At 38.8% G+C, this 23,116-nt stretch overlaps 1 protein-coding gene across 10 annotated transcripts in view; it reads left to right on the top strand.

Annotated features, from left to right (window-relative positions):
• The window catches only part of ERCC6L2 (ERCC excision repair 6 like 2), a 167,345-nt gene that overhangs the window by 89,857 nt on the left and 54,372 nt on the right, over positions 1-23,116 (top strand). Inside the window, exons 18-19 of one of the 10 annotated variants that reach the window (XR_010322948.1) lie at positions 10,050-10,110; positions 11,079-11,163. The exons of 8 other annotated variants lie outside the window; for them this stretch is intronic. Coding sequence is in view for 1 of the 2 variants with exons in the window: in XM_023544683.2 (XP_023400451.2) it covers positions 11,079-11,159 (81 nt within the window). In the remaining variant the exon portion in view is untranslated. The remainder of the gene's footprint in view (positions 1-10,049; positions 10,111-11,078; positions 11,164-23,116) is intronic. One more of the 10 variants, XM_023544683.2, reaches the window with a different exon arrangement.

Here is a 23,116-nt window from a genome sequence, read left to right as displayed (position 1 = left end):
TTATAAGGCAGTTCCCCACACGTCTGTCAGTTTGTCTGTGGTGGCATACATGTTACTGTGATGCCAGAAGCTATGCCACCAGTATTTCAAATATCAGCACGATCACCCAAGGAGGACAGGTTTCAGTGGAGCTTCCAGAAAAGACTAGAAAGAAGGACCTGGTGGTCTACTTCTGAAAAGATTGGCCAGTGAAAACCTTACGAATAGCAGCAAAACCTTGTCTGATATAGTGCCGAAGATGAGCCCCTCAGGTTGGAAGTCACTCAAAATACAACTGGGGAACAGCAGCCTCTTCAAAGCAGAGTCCACCTTAATGATGGAGTCAAGCTTTTGGGAACTTCATTTGGTGATGTGGCATGACTCAAAATGAGGAGAAACAGCTGCAAGCATCTGTTAGTAATCAGAATGTGGAATGTACAATGTATGAATCTAGGAAAATTGGAAATCATCAAATATGAAATGGAACACATAAAGATCGATATGCTAGGCATTAGTGAGCCTAATGACCAGTATTGGCCATGTTGAATCAGACAATCATATGGTCTACCATGCCAGAAATGACGGATTGAAGAGGAGTGGTGTCACATTCATCATCAAAAAGAACATTTCAATATTTATCCTGAAGTACAGTGCTGTCAGTGATAGGATAATATCCATATGCCTACAACGAAAACCAATTAATGTGACTGCTCAAATTTACATACCAACTGCTAATGCCAAAGTTGAGGAAACTGAAGATTTTTACCAACTTCTGCAGTCTGAAATTGATCAGACATGCAGTCAAGATGCATTGATAATTACTGGTGATTAGAATGCAAAAATTGGACACAAAGAAGGATCAGTACTTGGAAAACATAGCCTTGGTGGTAGAAACAACACTGGAGATTTTGCAAGACCAATGACGTATTCCTTTTTTCAACAACATAAATGGCAGCTATACATGTGGACCTCGCCAAATGGAATATACAGGAATCAAATCTCCTATATCTGTGGAAAGAGACGATGCAGAAGCTCGATATCATCAGTCAGAACAAGGCCCGGAGCCCACTGCAGAACAAACCATCAATTGCTCATACGCAGATTCAAGCTGAAGCTGAATAAAATTAAAACAAGTCCACGAGAGCCAAAGTATGACCTTGAGTATATCTCACCTGAATTTAGAGACCATCTAAAGAATAGATTTGATGCATTGAAACAGTAGTGACCAAAGACCAGACAAGTTGTGGGGTGACATCAAGGACACTGTACATGAAGAAAGCAAAAGGTCATTAAAAAGACAGGAAAGAAAGAAAAGACCAAAATGGATGTCAGAAGAGACTAAGAAACTTGCTCTTGAATGTAGAGTAGCTAAAGTGAATGGAAGAAATGATGAAGTAAAAGATCTGGACAGAAGATTTCAAAGGGTGGCTCCAAAAGACTAAGTATTAATAATGAAATGTTCAAAGACCTGGAGTTAGAAAACCAAAAAGGAAGAACATGCTATGCATTTCTCAAGCTGAAAGAACTGAAGAAAAAATTCAAGCCTCAAGTTGCAATATTGAAGGATTGCATGGACAAAATATTGAGCGATGCAGGAATCATCAAAAGAAGATGGAAGGAATACACCGAGTCACTGTACCAGAAAGAACTGGTCAAGTTTCAACCATTTCAGGAGGTCACATATGATCAGGAATTGATGGTACTGAAGGAAAAAAATCTAAGCTGCACTAAACGCATTGGGGAAAAACAAGACTCCAGGAATTGACAGAATACCAGTTGAGATGTTTCAACAAAAGGATGCAACACTGAAGTGCTCACTCATCTATGACAAGAAGCTTGGATCATAGTTACCTAGCCAACCGACTGGAAGAGAACCATATTTGTACCCATTCCAAACAATGGTGATCCAACAGAACGCATAAATTATCAAATAATATTATTAATATCACACACCAGTAAAATTTTGTTGAAGATAATTCAAAAAATGGTTGCAGCAGTACATTGACAGGGAACTGCCAGAAATTCAGGCCAAATTCAGAAGAGGACTTGGAATGAGGAATATCATTGCTGATGTTAGGTGGATCTTGGCTGGAAACAGAATACCAGAAAGATGGTTATCTGTGTTTTATTGGCTATACAAAAGCATTGGACTGTGTGGATCGTAACAAATTATGGATAACATTGTGAAGAATGGACATTCCAGAACGCTTAGTCATGCTCCTGAGGAACCTGTGCATAGAACAAGAGGCAATTGTCAGACCGAACAAGGAGGCACTGTGTGGCTTAAAGTCAGGAAAGGTGTGCATCAGGGGTGTATCCTTTCACCATACTTATTCAGCTTGCATGCTGAGTGAATAATCTGAGAAGATGGACTATATGAAGAAGAACGCAGCATCGGGATTGGAGGAAGACTCATTAACAACCTGCGAGATGCCGATGACACAACCTTGATTGCTGAAAATGAAGAGGACTTGAAGCTTACTGATGAAGTCCACAGCCTTCAGTATAGATTATACCTCAACATAAGGAAAACAAAAATCCTCACAATGAGCTAATAAGCAAGATCATAATAAATGCAGAAAGATTGAAGTTGTCAAGGATTTCATTTTACATGGAAGCAGTAATCAAGAAATCAAATGACGTATTTCATTGGGCAGATTTGCTGCAAAAGACCTCTTTAAAATGTTAAAAAGCAAAGATGTGATCTTGAAGACTAAGGTGTGCCTGACTCAAGCCATGGTATCTTCGATCACCTCATATACCTGTAAAAGCTGGACAGTGAATAAGGAAGACCAAAGAAGAATTGATGCCTTTGAATTACGGTGTTGGTGAAGAATATTGAATATACCATGGACTGCCAGAAGGACAAATCTGCCTTGGATGAAGTACAGCCAAAATGCTCCTTTGAAGTAAGGATGGCAAGACTTCGGCTCATGTACTTTGGACATGTTGTCAGGAGGGACCTATCCCTGGAGAAGGACATCATGCTTGGTGAAGTGGAGAGTCAGGGAAAAAGAGGAAGATCCCCAACAAGTGACTGCAACAATGGGCTCAAACGTAGCAACTATTGTGAGGATGGTGCAGAACAGGGCAATATTTCATTCTTTTGTACGTAGGGTCGCTATAAGTTGGAATCGACTCAGTGGCACCTAACAACAAAAACAATACAAAACAGTTGTCTTACAGTATCCTTAAAGAATAAATTTATTCAGAATAAATATAATGAACTTTGAAAGGTTGTGCTTTTAGCCTCATGAAAGCATTCTTTCATGACCCAAGTATACTGCTTTTTGATACTCTTTTTTGATATAGGAAAATACCATCTCTCAACCAACAGCATTCCTACACTTTGACTGCTTTGTAGGAGCCATCTGAAAAAGTATGGGAGATGAAAGAAAGGCAGAAATATTCTAGGTTTGCCAGAAATTTGCTGTATTAGGATGAAGAACATATCAGAATCTTTTAAATAGACAGCTGATTTTTATTGTTTTTTTTTTTTTAAGCTGTGCTCATTTTCCTCTTCAAACCAACAAATGTTAATGTGAAATGATCAGATCTTTTGGAAAACTCCTGTAGTAGATGTTAATGAAATAATTTGACTGGATATTGGTTGCTAACTTATGTAAATATTTCTAAGAGAAGAAATCTACAGGCATGTAATTCCTCCTAAAAATGGACCCGAGAAGCAAACTCTAGATATAGAAGTGATAAACAGTCCCTTTGGAACCTTCTTAAAGGAAGTTATTGTAAAAAATAGAAAGGCTGGAAATATACTTTAATATGGGGGGAAAGGTCCTTTATCCTTCCATTAGCAATGTCAGTAGTTTTCAACCTTCTTCTGCCCCAACATTCTTGAGGTTGACAACACATCTCATCAGATACTTTGTCTCTTAACAGTGATTTAGAGGGTGGAGGAGGGGGGTGGGTGCCGCCTCTCACCAGGAAACATTTAAATATTCATCCCCCGGGGTTTCTAATATACCCTCCAAGGCTACATCTCCCCTAACACGCTTATACCAACTTAGAATCAATGCAGTGGACCCTTTTCAGGGAATATAAAGAAATTTGTTGTTTAATGATTAAGTCATGTGGATATAAAACGTTCAGGGAAGTTTTAAAACCACCAAGCAGGAGGTCTAACCCCATGCCACCAACACTAGCAGGCCGAGAACAGCCTGTATAAACATACTCATCTCGGTGGCTGAATTCTTTAAATCAATGCTAGGTAGAGTAAATTTCCACTCCAGCAGAAAAATATTCAGTCCTTCAGATTTGACCTATATCATTTATCAGTTTGATAATACAGCTGTACTTCAGCGTCTTGATAGTTGTAATATGTTATCTCTGAAAATCAGTCAGGGGCTGTATTATAAACTTGCTGTTAAAAAAGAAAGGTCTTGTTATGTGAAAATCAAAATTTTCAAAATAGGGAGTGATCATACATATTTATGATGTTCTTAGCTTTTCACCAACATCATAAAATTCCTATAAATGTTGAGTTTCTGAAACTAATTCAGACTGTGGTTTGATTTATAGATTATGTTTCAGGAATATGCCTACTTCTCAAACACAAAATATTTGGAGTGTATTTTTGACATAAAAATCCAACTCCTAAGACAGACCTCGTGCTTTCCTCCTCTTAGTGTAACTATAAATAAATAAATGAACTCATATGATGAGTGTCTCCTTCAAGTTGTTGAGCTGTGTAATCGTCCAGAAGCTGTAATCATACAGTCAGAGTTTCAATTCTAGCTCTACCTCACATTTCCTATGTAACCTGAGGAAAGTTAGCCTCTCTGTGCCTCAGTTTCCTTACATATAAAATACAAGTAATTATACTTTTTACCTCAGAAGGTTGTTGTTAAGATTAAATGGGTTAATACCAAGACAATGAGCTAAATAATACCTGACACAAAGTAAACATTCAATAAATAATAGTGTCATAACTATCACTGAACAAGACCAATGTCAGGTCTATAACTGCTTGGAGGAAGAAGTCAGCAAGGACAGGTTCCCCACAAACAGTTGTGTGCAGCCACATTTAATTACAAATAAAAGAATGGGTGGCACTAGAGGATCTGGGGCTTTGGACACTCTTCAAAAATAAAAAATGTTCATAGTGGAATATTTTTTAAAATTTTTGTGTCACTATTATGTTTTTGCCTACTAAAATGGAAAGCTTATTCATACTTTTTTATTTATATTAAGTTCTTTTAGGATATTCTATACTAGAATTGAAGTTATTGGTAACTTTTCTATTTAAAGCCGATAGATTTCTTTTCATCCTTTATATGATGAAAATTCATTTATAATCTATCGTAAATTGATGAGTTGAAGTTACCTACTTCAAATTCAAGATACTCCCCATGATTGCTGACAAGCATTGAAATGAGAGAGACATCACTCTGCCATCAGACTGTTCCTTTTGCATGATCTCTATACATAATATTCTTGGCTGTCCTCATTGAAACAAAGTACTACCTCAGTAACGCCATGGAGCTGGAATAACGTAATGCGTTTTTGTCTTTAATAAAACTATCTATACCCCAAAAACCCAGTGCCATCGAGTCGATTGCAAGTCATAGCAACCCTATAAAAAGGGTTAAAAATTAAGGCTTTCTGAAGAGACTTTTTAAAATAACATTATTTTATGTAGATGATAATGACATGTCAAAGCCATCTCACATTGTTTCTGAGGGGAAAAAAAATGTTCACAATCATTGGTATTATCATATCTGGTTAATATTTACTTTTACACCTTAAATGTGTAAATCATTGAAACTCCCTGCCATTCTTGGTTAGAGATATGTATGTCACTCACTGAGAGTTTTTGCAGCTTGTAGTATAGTGGTGGGTGGCTATAGAATCTGCAGTTTTGAAAAAATAAAAAAGACTGTGAAAGAGAATAAACTAAGGGGAAGAGAAATGGAGCAAGATGAAGACAAAAGAGACTCAGCCAGAGTGTTAGAAAAGACCTGCCTATGTCTTGTTTCTCAAGTCTTCAAAAATCCCCGGACCTCCCACCTGCAGTACAGCATCTTTCATCTGGGCTCACCTCCAGAATCTTTTTGATTGCTAGGGATCCTGAGTGCTTCATGTCTGTCACCAAAGTCTTACTAGAGAACTTTGCCTGTGTTTGAAAAGTGTGTGTGTGTGTGTGTGTGTGTGTGTGTGTCTGCAGCCAGATGCAGATGTGTTGCCTCACTTGCTAAGACAATAAAACAAATCCTATTTGTATAAAACCAATACACCATTAACAGTGGCTACCATATGTCAGTATCCGGCTTTCAGAGGAATACTATAGTTAAGTCTAATAGAACCATTATCTCAACTGCAAAGGAATGTACTAAATGGAAAACTTGTAAAAGAGAAGTCATATCCACCACAATCCTAGATAACATCCTAAGGTCTTTCAGAGTTTTGAAGGGTGTCGAACGCCCCAGAGTTTCTCAGTGTTTTTAATGTAGGTAATCTTTAATACCCAAAACAACAGAAGCTATAAACCTACTTTTCTAATATAACCATATATTAAGAGAAGGCCTAAAATATGCCATGTTTTCCATGTTTCCTTTGATTTCTTATAGCTTGTACTTTTACAAATTAATTTCTATTTATAGAATATATTTTGTTTAAAAAAAAAAACATTGCCATTGAATTGATTCTGACTCATAGTGACCCTATAGGACAGAGTAGAACTGCCCCATAGGGTTTCCAAGGAGCAGCTGGTAGATTTGAACTGCTGACCTTTTGGTTAGCAGCCGAACTCTTAACCACTGCTGCAATTAAAACTTATCTCTCCTAAAATAAATTTCTAATTATACCATTGTTATTTGGTAACAGAGACTATGTGAAATAATATGCAAAGAATTCTTTTTGCCTTAAATTGTGCTTAGATATTTTAGATCCATTTCTGAAGACAGCTCATTTAAAAGACGGAGTGTCTGATAGCTAGAGGGAAAACCTCTGTGACTTAGGTTTAATCTCAGACAAAAAATAAATGTTTTCAGCATTTGAAGGAACTGATAATACCTTTATTAGAGTTAATTTGTTCTTTTAATATATGGAAGTATGTCACAAAACTTAACTATACCTGTTTGTGATGTGGTGCCTCATTTTTTCAATCAACTGCATGTTTTCAACTTAAGTTTACTTAAAGTTTCTGAAAAGAAATGTACAAAGACAGCATTCAATGAAGGATTAATCACTATGGCAACTGAGACGAGGAGACCGAAGGGGGAGGATGTATTCTCCCGTTTCCTGCCAGCTGTCATAGTCAGCCTCTGCTGCCTGAACCCAAGCCAAAATATAGACTGTGGCCAACTCTAAGAAACTATATCTGTATTTTTATAAATTGGTACAAGTATCACACTATAAAAGAAGACTTAATCCCCTGAATTGGATGACAGACACTTGGCACTCTTGCCAGTGTTTGACAGAGAAATAACGGGCCGCTTTGTAGTAAAACCTGGATTAATAGTAAACCCTCCTTTATGTTATTGCACTGTGGTGTAAATGAGAGAGCTAAGCATGCTGTCAGCTGGGGCTGGGCTGGGGTGGCATGGGGGGACTGCCCTTTCTATAACCAGTGCAGGTTTAAGCACTGTTCCCAATATTGTAAATACAAAATGTTGTGTTAGTAAGAACTTCTCTTTCTTGTATTTGTGTTAGATTGGCATTCTGTAGATTCCTTAAAGAAAGGCTTTCTGTGAGCTATAGTGGATTTGATTGCCGGGTGTTGATACAGCTTTTGGAATCAGCCAGGAGGGATGGACTGTTTACAGTGAGCCGACTTCGGGGAGATATAGCATTCCATTATCCTGTTTTTCGGGATAGCGAATGGCATGATGATTTAAAATAATTGTTCACAAATGACTGGTTTATGAAGTAGCCTGGCAAGTTTTATGGTTTCAGCATGTAGCAGAATTAACTCTGACTGGGTGGGATTTTTTGTGGTCTTGCCATTTTCCTTTCTATGGTTAGATGTTAATTTTATGGTGTTTGTATTAGAAAGGTATTTTTTCAAGTAATATTAGTAGAGATCAAGATTTCTGAAATTGTGTGCATGTGTGACATTTTGTGACTAGAATAGGCATAAAAAAAGCTTTCATGTTTCTACTCTTAGGATAGATTTCTGTTTCAGAAAAGTGATATTGTCATTTTAGTGAAGAATCCCGATTACCTAGTCAGAGGGAAGAGAATGCAGTGCGAACTGCAGAGGCACGTACTGGTTCCTCTCCCAGCTGGAGGCCAGGAGAAGCTGTGGCATCGTTCCTCACAGAGCTATTTCTGGGCTGAATGGCCTAATGTGACTGATGAGCTGATGTCTGCAAAGCACATCTAACTCCTTGCAAGAAACGCATTGAATGAGGCATCCAAATATGTTTCATTATTGTAATTATGATTTTTGCTTATCAGCAGGGGTGATGAGCAAAACTCCCTTTGTGGGTTTGTCAGTGACCTGGTATTCTTTTTGTTGTTGGTAGTACCAATAATAGAATGTTTGCGAATACCTTAAAAGCTATCTAGCCCTGTCCTCTGGTTTTATAGATTAGAGACCAGCCTTGAACTATGCTGATTTGTCATGAAGAGTGCTATAGAAAAAAATGTATTTGAAAGGATTGTGAACTAAATTGACAGCAGACTGGACTGATGGAAAATCATCTTTGCTTGTTGGGAAGCAGCTTGAGTCTAACTTTGTCCTAGCTGGGCAGTGTTCCAATTGCATAGAACATCAATATGGCTTCTTTGAACAAGCTGTTTAGAATAGTTGGAAGATTCCTAATAGTTAAAAAATATTATTTCCTCATTGTCTTAGTTATCTAGTGCTGCCATAACAGAAATACCACAAGTGGATGGCTTTAACAAAGAGAAATTTATTTCCTCACAGTAAAGTAGGCTAAAAGTCCAAATTCAAGGCGTCAGCTCCAGGGGAAGGCTTTCTCTCTCTGTTGGCTCTGGAAGAAGGTCCTGGTCCTCAATCTTCCCCTAGTTGAGGAGCTTCTCGGGTGCAGAGACTGCGGGCCCAAAGGACATGCTCTGGTCCTGGTGCTGCTCTCTTGGTGGTATGAGGTCCTCAACTCTCTGTTTGCTTCCCTTTCCTTTTATGGCGCACACCCCAGGGAAACTCTCTTTATCTTGGATCAGGGAGGTGACCTGAGTAAGGGTAGTATTACAATCCCACCCTAATCCTCTCAACATAAAATTATAACCACAAAATGGAGGACAACCACACAATCCTGGGAATCATGGCCTAACCAAGTTGATACACACATTTTTGGGGGGGGACATAATTCAGTCCCTGACACTCATATAAGGCCCTCTATATAACATTATATAAGTTGATAGAGATGTAAGGCCTCATTAAATTCTGATTGACTCCACCTGGTATCTTAAAGTACATTAAACACTTAACAGCCCTTTTCAAATTATATTTTAACCCTCTATGAAAACCATGGTGTCAATTGGACATGGCCACTTAATGGAAACACCTATTGCCTTGTCATCTGAGAATCCTGCCTCTGCACATATGAATTCTGAATTTTTATAGGATGAATAAGGCAAGATTGTAATGTCAGAATTGGAAGGATTCTTAGTGAATACTTAACCCAAACATCTCATTTTACCGATTTTAAAAATGGGAGGTTAGGTGGCTTCTCTCAGGCCCACGGCTGAACAATGCAATCAGCTTAAATTCCTCTTGTCTTTCTACCCATCTGTCTGCTTTTGTGCTTTTCCTTCGTTTCCTTTGATTTCTTTTTGTTTTGGAGGTTTCAGTTTTACTTTCCCAATATGACAAATTGGTCTGTTAATTTTCCAAAGTAACTCGTTTGTAAAGAATTGCCTTCCCTTTAGCAGTTAAAAAAAAAAAAAAAAACCAGGTAGATTGAATGCATCCTGCCCTTTAAATTTTCTTTTTTTTCAGATTAAAACTCTTCTCTGCCAAAGATGTCTTGGCAAAGGCGTAATTTTTTCCTTTTTTTTTCCCTTTATTTTTGTGTTTTTTCTACCTGGAATAATCTTCGGCCTTACTTTTCTGGTCCCCTAAATGTCCAAATCTCCCTACCTTTCAGGGTCTATTTCCGATGTATCATCTCTTCCACAAAGCCTGCCCAGTTCCTGCCCACTCTGGAAGTAAGCTATTCTTTTTTACACTCATCCTGCCTGGCCCAGTAGCACTTTATATGACCTGTTCTTTCAAATTTTTATTATACTTACATAAGTAAATATATATCTTTCTGTTCCTTTCTAATGAACTCTGAACTTTGAGATAGCAGGATATATCTCTTATTCACCTTTGCTAACCCCAGAGACCCAAAATAGTGTCTTGAGTATAATCAAGACTTTTTAAAATAAATTTAGGTGTCCAGTTGCCATTACAGTACCATGAACCTACCAGTGTGTTCTGAAATGTTTACATGGTTTAAATTATATTTTCCATGAACAACTTTCATAGTTTTCCTGGAAATGCTCTGGAGATAACATTGTTCAGAGCTAGGTGGAATGATCCCTCTTTATCTGAATAATAATTTTTGAAAAGAATTGTCAAGTCTGCCTGGCATTCATGGTCTTTGATACATTTACTCAGCCTGCATCGTAACCGTATCATCTACTGTCTGATCGTCCAGTCAGACCCAGTTCAAGTTCCGTTTCCTCCATGATCCTTCAATCTGCAGGGATCCTTAGTCCAGGCTCCCTGAGCACTCATTCTTTGTGTCACTTGTCACTGTAGACTTGTTGACCTGCAGCAATAATGGGCACATTATTGTCACTTACTTCCTGTGTACTTGCTCTCTCCTCTCTTATGTTACGTACTATTTGAGGATCAGGACCACCATGTACACTTTTGTAGACCTCACATTAGCAATGGGTGGCACAGCGTGGCGGCTCAGAAGATGTTTGTTACTGATGATTCCTGTGTGAAAGTACTGCACAAGGCACATCCTCACAACCACTTTTATTACAAGTAAGGGCACCTCAACTGTTAGCTCCAAGAGTTAGTGATAAAGTGGGTATACTGGCAGAAAATGTAAATTAGTCATGTCTGAACAGCATAAATGCTAATATTCTTCGTGTTCATTCATTATTTGTCATCTCTGAAGCACAGTGCTGGTATAAGAAACCCACTGAAGAAGGGAGAACGTGGAGAATGGTGTCCGAAAGATATCCCTACCTGTGCATGATTTGGTGAGCTTTCCTCATCTAAGCAATAATAAATCTAAAGAATCACGGTGTAGCTTAATTCTGTGCCTTCCAAAGTTCTATAAGATGTCTTATTGTTTCTTTAGCATGGCACTCAAAGCCTGTCTCAGTTTGGCACTGGCCTCCTTTTCCAGTCTCAGGATTCTACTCCATGCACTAGGCTAGACACTAGGGGTTCAAAGACGAGCAAGCTCTTCCTAGTCAACCTTCAGCTTATATGCTGTTCTCCAAACACATCATGGACTTTTACCCTTCTGTTCCTTTGCTCCGGTGGTTCTTTTGCTTGTAATTCTGTTTTTCCTGTGTGTGCCTATTGAACTCCTAGCACTTGCATCTGACAGCTGTCCTTCAAGTCTTCTCCAAATCAATGTAAATTTCTTCTTCATCTTTACTTTGATTTGTTGTTGTTGTTGCGTGTGTATGTGTGCATCTGCTGTAGCACTTATCACACTATATTATGCAATACTGTAGGTATGTCTGTAGAATGTTTTCTGCTGGAAGAAATGAAAAAATAGAACATCTAAAAATAGGCTATTCCAGGTTATTGAATCAATTTGCATATTAGCACACCTGGAGGGAGACATTCCCAGGGTTGGTGTGTCAGCCCAGTGACGTCATAAGAACCCAGGCTCTTTCACTTTCTGCTCCACTGTCCTTGGTTAACTTTTAGTCCTTAGGCCTTTGGCCTCGTGTTGCAGGATGACAACAGCAACTTAGTGACTCATTTCCTCCGACAAATATTTCCAAAGACAAGAAGGTATGGAAGTTCTCTTCATATATATCGCTCCTTTTATTGTGGAGGAAAATCTTCCCGGTAGAACATGTTTTGTTTGACTAATCCCAGTTCATCCCGAAGAATTGAGAGCAATCCACCTTCCATACCACATTCCTAAGAGAGCCCCGATTTTTGTTCAGATGACAAAGAGGGAGGCAGTGGCTGTTAGGTAGGCCACCAACAATGTCTGCCACAGCTTCCCTGGCTAGAGTGTGAATCTCTCTTGTGTTAGGAGCAGAGTCTTGGTTTGTCTTTTTATCCCTCGGGCTTAGTACAGCACCTGACACGAAGATGTTCAGTTGGAGCTTACTGATTTTTAATTGACTTCCAAATGGATACTAAATAAAGCCCCCTCAAAGGAAATCTTTAAATAAAGATGTAAAGAACTATGCTAATTTGTGGAAACCCTGGTGGTGTAGTGGTTAAGAGCTATGGCTGCTAACCAAAAGTTCAGCAGTTCAAATCCACCAGGAGCTCCTTGGAAACCCCGTGGGGGCAGTTCAACTCTGTCCTATAGGGTTACTATGAGTCGGAATCAACGCAATGGCAGCGGGTTATGCTAATTTATGATTACAAGTGTGAATTTTTGTGTGGTGGATTAAGGCAAGATAAAGACAGGCTAAATATGTCTGAACTGTGGTCCTTGATCTAATACGGAATTCATGGTATGTTTGCAATTTTTTGATGAATATCCATTTTAACATAACCAGGATCAGCTCTCATAGCTTTTATAGCAAGATTGTAAGTCAGTGTTTTATTTTAGAGGTTTTGAGCATCCTGTAGCCAAGTTACTATAAGAATCAAATTTCAATTAACCTGTAAATAAGTTTCATGACTATTTAGCTTAACTGTTTTAAGATGAAATTGGAAAGCCATATCCTGCTGTTTCATTCAATATTTAAGGCTATTCTGATAAAATAATAGATGCCTTAACATCAAGAACTTTTCCCCTTGCTCATAATTATTTGATAAAGGTATTCAAAAAATGATTTTTTCTTAATTGTATTATGTTTGTGTAAGTTTGTGTTCATCCAACAAAGATTTATTGAGAGCCTGTACGATGCATGACTCAGGACTTAGTATAAATATATATATACTGTTTCCCTTTGAATTAGAGGAGTATATGATCCAATTAAAGAGATCATATCTTTAGAGATCTAAACACTCTAAATAGCTTCAAGCAGGACAGCGGGCCCTGCCTATTCAAAGAGATCACTTGATTTGGTTATATTCCTTTGAAACTAGAATCTTAGGCCTAGATGCTTCATTGTTGGCCGTATGGTTTGGTACGCTGTATGTGATTAGATCCAATCTTGAATCAGGGTAGAGTCCACTTAAATAATAAAGCTATCAAATAAGAAACTGAAATAATAATGCAAGGAAAAGGTATGCACAGGAAGTCTCATGAAGCTGGATCTTCAAGCATGGGTAGGACTGTGTTGGACAGAAGGAAAAGTTGAGGAAATGTGGTGTGGGAATGAATGTGGTGATGTGTTCAGCAGCTTGTGAGAAGACAAGCCTGACCAGGCAAACTTCTGTTGGTCAATAGGGAACAGTAAAGCTGCATAGGGAAATGGGAACCGATCATGAAAGGCCTTGCATTTAGTGAAGTAATCAATGCATGTTAAACCGACTTGAACTAAGAAGTTAGATTTTATAGTCTGACTGGTAGCTCTCAGCTTGTGGAGAGTATCTCACCATTCCATGGTGAAGAAGGTCAAGAGCCAGGCCTGGAGCAGGTAGTTGAAGCCATTGCTCTAGACAGGAAAACCATTCTGCATTCACTCAACATGGAGAGAACTTTTTCATGTACACAGACATCAAGCTGGATGAAGCCAAAATCCACTCTTGATCATCTTGGTCAGATTTCTGAAGCATAGAAGTATCAAGCATATGCTAACAAAGGCATACCTATTTATTGTAGATCATCAGTTCTCAAAATGTGGTCCACAGACCCTTGGACATCTGAGGCTCTTTCAGCAGATCTGCAAGGTCTGAACCACTTTCATAATAATACTAAGTGCCTTTTTCATTTGTTGACATTTGCACTCATGGTGCCAAAGCAATGGTGGGGAAAGCTGCCAACACTTGGCATGACTCAAGCAGTGGTCCTAAATTACACTAGAAGTCACTGGATTCTTCACCACTACATGCTGGCAGGAGGGAAAAAAAGCCTTACTTTTCTTAAGATTGTCCTTGATAAAGCAGTAAAAATGATTAATTTCATTAAATCTCAGCCCTTCATTACATATCTTTTTTATATTCTGCTTGACAAAATGGGAAGTGAGTGTAAAGCACTTGTTGAGCTACAAACTGAACTAGGCACTTTTTTATGGAATACCATTTGTACTTGAAAGAACGACTGCCAGACAAACTGATTATTCAGACTTGAGTATTTGGTAGTTTCTCGAAATGAACCTAGTGAGCATGTCACTTCAAGGAAAACAAAGGACAGTATTCATTGCCAGTGGTAAAATTCAAGTTTTCAAGTGAAACTTAAAATGTTGAAAAACTTTTATCTACCACCATGACCATGACACCTTCGCAATACTTAAAGGTTTTTCTGATGCAGTAGGTGGTGCCATTAACAGGCGTGTTTTCTGATATTGTGTAATAAGTCAACATTTTGAAGATCTGCATAACTCAGTTAATGAATGTTTTATGAATGACCAGTGCATGATATTATAAAATCATCCGTGGGGAAAATATTCACCCAAAGTGCAAGCAAGATAGACCAATGAATTTTTATTTTAATAGTATAAAAAATATATTGATGTGGTTTCAGATTTTACGTGCAACTAACCCTAAAGGAACGTATCACTTGCCAAATTTTGGTATAATATCAAAAAAGAATATTCCCAGTTTTCTGAAAAGGCTGCTGAAACATTCTTCCGTTTCCTAACTACATATCTGAAAGAGGCCAGTTTTCTTCATATATTTCAACCAAAGCAAAGTGTAAAAATAACTCAAATACAGAAGCAGATATAAGAATCCAAAACAAACAAAAAACAGTTACATCAAGTCATTGACGACCCATGATGACAGGTGTCTTTTATTAAGCCAGATATTAAAGAGATTTGCAAAAACGTAAAACATAGCCACTCTTCTCACTATTTTTTTAAATACAATTTTTCTTTTTAAATATAGTTATCTTTCTTACAAAAAGGTTATGTTAACATGTTTGAGCTTACTGTTATTTTTAGTGACTTAATGAATAAATTTTCAACAGATATAACCCACAATAAGCAAAAGTCTTTGGGGTCTTAATTATTTTTAAAGTATAAAAGGATCCTAAGAAAAAAAGCTTCAGAACTGCCATCTTAGACCATACGGAAAGGGTCACTGGATTCAGTTCTAGGGTGACATGCTCTCAAGTGGCCTTTCTGTGTTCACAGCTTTACTTCCACTCTTTGCTGCATAACTCAAGGAAGCGTTTCAAAATAGTGAGTGCAAATTATATGGTTATAGGAAATCCAGTCTGATTTACTGAAAAGGTAGATCATTCCCTGATTTTAGTACCTTGTTATTAGTAAATAATCTACATCAAACCCCACAATTAGTTGCGATGTTCTAGTGTCATTTGAGGCATGGAGCTGAAATGTTCTCCCTAGACTCTGGAGAGCCCTTCACAGTCTTGTAACGAATCAGCCTAGGTAGCCCAAGGACCATTGGTTAGGGAGGTGCCTGGAGGCCATAGAGGGAGGGGAAAGAAGAGCCTCACCTCTTGTGGGAAGTGCCAGGAAGGAGTGGGGCTAGCCAAGAAAAGCTCCCTTTATCTTATTTTTTAACCATCTTTTGTGTACTTTGTGTATAACAGGTGTTATTTAGTATAGGCTCTTCAAGTACCCTTGAGAAACAATTTTACAGTAATTAAATAAAACTCAATATATATAAAGATTTGAAATTTGGATCTGGGCTTCAAAATCCAGACCTGTTCATTGTTGGAGATCCTATAAAGACTGGTAGAACTGTGAACTTTCAGTACGGAAGACACTGGTGGGAGCCCCAGATCCAAATCTCTGTTCCCAGATCCCAAACTCCAAATCCTCCTAATTATTTTTTTTTTAATTGTGCTTTAAGTGAAAGTTTATAGTTCAAGTCAGTATCTCATACAAAAATGTATACACACATTGTTATGTGACCTAGTTAAACCAAAAAAACCAAACCCGTTGCCATCGAGTCGATTTCAACTCATAGCGACCGTATAGGACAGATTAGAACTGCCTCATAGAGTTTCCAAGGAGCGCCTAGTGGATTCGAACTGCTGACCTTTTGGTTGCAGGCGTAGCTCTTAACCACTATGCCACCAGGGTTTCCATATGACCCTAGTTGCTCTGCCTATAATGTGACAGCACACACCTTTCCACGCAGTATTCCCAGTGTCCGTTTAACCAGTTCCTGTCCGTCTCTGCCTTCTCATCTCACCTCCGGACAGGAGCTGCCAATTTAGTCTCACGTATCTACTTGAGCTAAGAAGCACACTCTTCACAAGTATCATTTTATGTCTTATAGTCCAGTCTAATCTTTGTCTGAAGAGTTGGTTTCGGGAATGGTTTTAGTTTTGGGCTGACAGAGAGTATAGGGACTGTGTTTTCTGGGATCCCTCCAGTCACAGACCATTAAGTCTGGCCTTTTTACTAGAGTTTAAGTTCTGAACCCTATTTTCTCCTGCTTCATCAGGGACTCTCTATTGTGTTCCTTGTCAGGGCAGTCATTGGTGGTAGCCAGGCACCGTCTGGTTCTTCTGGTCTCAGGCTGATGGAGTCTCTGGTTTATGTGGCCCTTTTTGTCCGTTGGGCTCATATTTTCCTTGTGTCTTTGGTGTTCTTCATTCTCCTTTGCTCCAGATGGGTTGGGACCAATTGATGCATCTTAGATGGCTACTTGCTAGCTTTTAAGACTCTAGGCGCCACTCACCAAAGTGGGATGCAGAACATTTTCTTAAAAAACTTTAAGCCAGTTGACCTAGATGTCCCCTGAAGCCATGGTCCCCAGACCCCTGCCCCTGCTACTCTGTTCCTCAAAGTGTTTGGTTGTATTCAGGAAACTTCTTAGCTTTTGGTTTAGTCCAGTTGTGCTGACTTCCCCTGTATTGTGTGTTGTCCTTCCCTTCACCGAAGGTAATTCTTATCTATTAACTCGTGAATACCCCTCTCCCTCCCTCCCCACCCTCGTAACCATCAAAGAATGTTTTCTTCTGTGTTTAAACCTTTTCTTGAGTTCTTACAATGGTGGTCCCATACAATATTTGTCCTTTTGCAACTGACTAATTTCACTCAGCCTGATGCCTTCCAGATTCATCCGTGTTGTGAGATGTTTCATGGATTTGTCGTTCTTTATCATTGAATAGTATTCCATTGTGCAAATATACCATAATTTGTCTATCCATTCATCCGTTGATGGGCACCTAGATTGTTTCCATCTGTTTGCTACTGTGAACAGTGCTGCAGTGAACATGGGTGTGCATATATCTATTTGTGTGAGAGCTCTTAATTCTCTAGGATATATTCCAAGGAGTGGGATTGCTGGGTTGGTTCTAAAATCAGGTAGTGTGAAGTTAGTGATTGTTTCTCCATCTCATTAAAAAAAAGCCATTGGAATTTGGATCAGAATTGCTTTTATCTATATATAGATCGCTTTGGGTACAATAGGCGTTTTCACAATGTTGAGTCTTCCTATCCATGAGCAAGGTATGTTTTTCCACTTATGTAGATCTCTTTTGGTTGCTTGCAGTAGTGACTTGTTTTCTTTGAATAGGTCTTTTATGTCTCTGGTTAGATTTATTCCTAAGTATTTTATCTTTCTTGGGGGCTATTATAAATGGTATTGATTTGGTGATTTCCTCTTCGAAGTTCTCTTTGTTGGTGTAGAGGAATCCAGCTGATTTTTGTACGTTTATTTTTTTTTTATCTTGTATCCTGATACTTTGCTGAAATCTTCTGTTAGTTCCAGTAGTTTCCTTATGGATTCTTTGAGGTTTTCTGTGTAGAAAATCATATCATCTGCAAATAGAGATACTTTTACTTCTTCCTTACCAATCTGGGTGCACTTTATTTCTTTATCTAACCTAATTGCTCTGGGTAGGACCTCCACCACAGTGTTGAATAAGAGTGGTGATAAAGGGCATCCTTGTCTAGTTCTGATTCTCAAGGGGAATGCTTCCAGACTCTTTCCATTTAGGATGATGTTGGCTGTTAGCTTTGTATAAATCCCCTTTATTATGTTGAGGATTTTCTCTTCTGTTTCTATTTTGCTAAGAGTTTTTATCATGAGCGCATTTTGGACTTTGTCAAATGCCTTTTCTGCATCAATTGATAAGATCATGTGGTTCCTGTCTTTTGCTTTATGTGATGGATTATATTGATTGTTTTTCTAATGTTGAACCACCCCTGCATACCTGGTATGAATCCCACATGGTCATGGTGAATTATTATTTTTTTGATATGTTGTTGGATTGTATTGGCTAGAATTTTGTTGAAGATTTTTGCATCTAAGTTCATGGGGAATATCGGTCTGTAATTTTTTTTGTGATGTCTTTACCTGGTTTTGGTATCAGGGTTATGCTGACTTCATAGAATGAGTTTGGGAGTATTCCATCCTTTTATATGCTCTGAAATACCTTAGTAGTAGTGGTATTAACTCTTCTCTGAAAGTTTGGAAGAATTCCCCAGTGAAGCCGTCAGGGCCAGGGCTTTTTTGTTTTTGTTGGGAGTTTTTACATTACCTTTTCGGTCTCTCCTTTTTTTTTTTTTTTCTTTTTTAATTCAGTGGTTTTTAGTGTATTTAAAGATATATGCAACCATTGCCACAGTCCATATTAGAACATTTTTATCATCTCAAAAAGAAACCCCCTACCCTTTAGCTATCACCCACCCTCTTATCTTTTCCTCAGCCCTAAGCAGCCACTAATCTACTTTCTGTCTCTATAGATTTGCTTATGCTGGACATTTCATAGAAGTGGAATCACACAATCTGTGGTCTTTTGGGTCTGGCTTCTTCACTTAGTATAATGTTTTCAGGGTTCATCCATGTTGTAACATATTTAATACTTCATTCCTTTTTTAAACAAATTTTTTTAACAGAACATTTGCCATTTCTACAGTTTTCACATGTACAGTTCAGTGACATTAAGTATGTTCGCCCTGTTATTCAACCATCACCGTTACTGTTTCCAAGTTTTTCCATCACCCTTAATAGAAGCTCAGTGTCCCCTAAGCAATGAGTCCTCCTTTCCCTCTCCCTCGCACTCATCCGTGGTAACACTAATAAACTTTGGTCTCTATACACGTGCCCATTTTAGGTATTTCATATCATCGGGATCATACACTATTTGTTCTTTTGTGACTGACTGACTTCACTTAGCATGTTTCAAGGTTCATCCACATCGTAGCCTGTATCAGGACTTCATTTCTCTTTATGGCTGCATAGTATTCCATTGTATGTACGCTGTATATTTGTTTGTCCATTCGTCTGTTGATGGGCATTTAAGCTGTTTCCCCCTTTTGGCTATTGCGGATAATGCTACAGTGAACATTGGTGTACAAGTTATGTGCTTGCATTCCTGCTTTTAATTCTTTTGGGTATATACTGAAGAGTGGAATTGCTAGATCATATGGTAACTCTTGCTTAGTTTTTTTTTTTTTTAATAGTTTTTATTGTGCTTTAAGTGAAAGTTTACAAATCAAGTCAGTCTGTCACATATAAGTTTATATACACCTTACTCCATACTCCCACTTACTCTCCCCCAAATGAGTCAGCCCGCTCCCTTCTTCCAGTCTCTCCTTTCGTGACAATTTTGCCAGTTTCTAACCCTCTCTACCCTCCTGTCTCCTCTCCAGACAGGAGATGCCAACACAGTCTCAAGTGTCCACCTGATACAAGTAGCTCACTCTTCATCAGCATCTCTCTCCAACCCATTGTCCAGTCCCTTCCATGTCTGATGAATTGTCTTCGGGAATGGTTCTTGTCCTGGGCCAACAGAAGGTTTGGGGACCATGACCGCCGGGATTCCTCTAGTCTCAGTCAGACCATTAAGTCTGGTCTATTTATGAGAATTTGGGGTCTGCATCCCACTGATCTCCTGCTCCCTCAGGGGTTCTTTGTTGTGCTCCCTGTCAGGGCAGTCATCGGTTGTGGCCGGGCACCATCTAGTTTTTCTGGTCTCAGGATGACATAAGTCTCTGGTTCATGTGGCCCTTTCTGTCTCTTGGGCGTATAGTTATCATGTGACCTTGGTGTTCTTCATTCTCTTTTGATCCAGATGGGTTGAGACCAATTGATGCTTCTTAGACGGCCGCTTGTTAGCATTTAAGACCCCAGACGCCACATTTCAAAGTGGGATGCAGAATGTTTTCATAATAGAATTATTTTGCCAATTGTCAGTCTCTTCTTTTGTTATACATTTATTTAGTTGTTCTACCTCTGTATGTGTTAGTTTAGGTAGGTGGTATGTTTCTAGAAATTTGTCCATTTCCTCTAGGTTTTCAAATTTGTTAGAGTACACTTTTTCATAGTATTCTATTACGATTCTTTTAATTTCACAAATCCCCCAAATTCTTTCTTATTCCTCAGGATAATGAGGCTCAAAAAGGTGTAAATGCTCCCCAATTTTACATAGTAAGTGGCCGAGAGGTGCCTGGAACCCAGGCCTGTGGTGCTGAGTCCAGTGCTCAGACTGCTACCCCAGAAGGCCCTGTATCCTGCTCTAGCCTTTGTCTGTAGAAAGGTATTAAAGGAAAGTTACTCCCTGAGTGGCCTCCTGCGGACCCCTAAGGATACTAGTGAAAACTCCCCGTGGCACGTCTGCAAGCTTGCATGAGGGGAATTGGCTCAGTCTTACCTGGCACTTTCCCACAGGTTGATTCCTGGGCCGTGGTTGGCAGTGGCTTCAGGTTAGCAGGTCCCGAGGACACAGTGTTTATATGTTGAAATTTGCAGTTTGCAGCCCCATGGTGTTCACCTGCTCTGCCAGAGTGGTCACTTTGTTTTGCATTTTAGATAGGTGGGTTTCTTGGACAATGAGTTGCCCATTTAAGTGATTCTAAATTTCCACAAGCTTCTTCTCTCAGATTTAATTTGCTATGTATTTATTTGTAGATCTACTTCCATTTTTGTGTGGATAAAACAGGAACCTAGACTCGGGACAGCCAATATAAAGTTGCCCTTTGGCGGCTCATTCAGAATGGAAAGTTCTGTAAAAAAATATGTATAGCTGGATTGTAACTATTACGTCCTCCAGGAGAAGAGCAGAAGCATAGTTATAAACTTTAATCTCCCTCTCCCTCCAAAAAACGGTTTTGGATTTGAATATAAGTTTTTTTTTCATATTCGAGTGTCATTTTTTAACATAGGCAAAAAAAAAAAATGTTTAGTATGTATTTGTGGTGGGTCCTCTGACCAGCTGGGTTTTCTCTAGAGGGCAAGTTAAGACAATTCTAGGGTAGATCATAGTTGCCTTAGGTTTTTGTTGAGTATTGGAAAATTGCCTTTACAGTAACATTTTCTCTCTTCAGGCAGAAACCTTGGATGATTACTTTGAGCAAAGGGCCTTTTTCACCTTTTGCAAAGATCCTTAAAAGTTTTTCTCATTTTAGACTCTTCAGATGCAACGTGAATGAATTTCTTTACAGCATGCTATGTTTTTATAGTACTTTTGATTCCCTGCTTTGCAAAGACAAGCAAGTTTATGACTTTTTCTGTGTTTACAGGGTTTGGCCCTTACCCAAAAGGAGATTTCTTTTTTAATCTTTTGTTTAAACAGATGTGTAAACAAAAGATTGCTGCCTCTCAGACTGCACCGTTTACTGTTTAACGAAGAAAGAACACTCTAGTTTTTAGGCTTTATGGCAAAGTAGCACGATCAGGCCAGTGCGAGTGCTTGTGGCCACACAGTGGGCCCACATGTGACAGTGACCTTGGAGAGGCTTCTGAGGCCCTGCCCTGTTCTCAGGACCAAGGTGTAGACCAGATAGCTCTGTGGGAGGCCAGATCCACCAGTGATCTCAGAACTAGAACTTTCCATCCTTCCCCTCATGCTCCTCAGTGTGTCAGAGCCATCAGGCCTTTCTAGCGCCTTTGAAAATCTCCTTCCTGTTCCTGGATTTCTCACTGACTAGTCAAGTCTGAGCATCTGGGTGTGGAAAGAGCAGCTCATGTAGCTGTTTAATACATACTGCTCTTTGTTCCATGTGTGCTTTGTAAGTTGTTTCCTGGAGAAACTTCCTTAGTGAAAGAGTTCACTTATCTGGAGCCTGCAGTGGACAGCTCCCCATCTCACGGGGCTGCTGTGCTTCCGTACGTGCTGCCCCCTGCTCTACCTTTACAGCACTGGGCTCCCGGGGAGCAAGACGAGAGGGACCTGCAGGATTTGCACCAGTATCACTTCGTCTCCCAGAATTTGCCCAAGAAAGCTGAGGAAAATGGCAGAGATTGCAGTAGTATTTCTCCTGCCAAAATGAGAACTAGAGACTGATGAAAAATTGCTTCTGAAAGTCACTGTCCCAGATTGTCATGTTTCTTGTTACAAGCGGGTAGGTGTGGGAGAGATTCATCTCTATCAACTTCTCTCATTTCCCTGCTATTCTTGCCTAGCTGCCCTCTCCATTTTTTCAGTAATTTGCTTCTAGTTTTTTGAAACTTAATAGAATATTAATAGAAAAGTTTTTCTTCATTTCCTAGTATGTAAAGATAGATTTTATATGTAGCAGAGGAAATAGAAAAATGCTAATGTAATTATATGGCTGTGAGGTAGGAAGAATTTTCCTTTTTTAAATACATTGCCAACTGTGAATTTTTAAGAGTCTGGGTTTTTGTTGTTGTTGTTTCCCCTCACCTTTTCGTATTGAAAATCTGTATCTTCTTAGTTGAACCTTTCAGTAGATAACTTTATTGGTTCAGTGAAAATAACTCAACTTGACTTAGATCTTATGCCTTGAAATACAGAGTGCTCTTTTTAGTTCAAAGGAAAAAAAGTCTTATCAACAGGTATTCGAATGCTTCATACTGTTGGTCTAAATGAAGATGAGGAATGTACCTGATAGAATCAATGTAAATCTAAAACTCACACTAAAGCTGAGAATTATGTACAGTTGATTAGGTCTAATATAATCAGGTTAAATGCAGATTTTTGCATCACAGCTTTGTTTCAGTATAGTGTTAAAGGAA

Source organism: Loxodonta africana, chromosome 9 (genome assembly GCF_030014295.1).
Source record: "Loxodonta africana isolate mLoxAfr1 chromosome 9, mLoxAfr1.hap2, whole genome shotgun sequence".
NCBI lineage: Eukaryota > Metazoa > Chordata > Mammalia > Proboscidea > Elephantidae > Loxodonta > Loxodonta africana.
The sequence above is the reverse complement of the archived record's forward strand: the minus strand, read 5'-3'. Positions and strand labels throughout refer to the sequence as shown.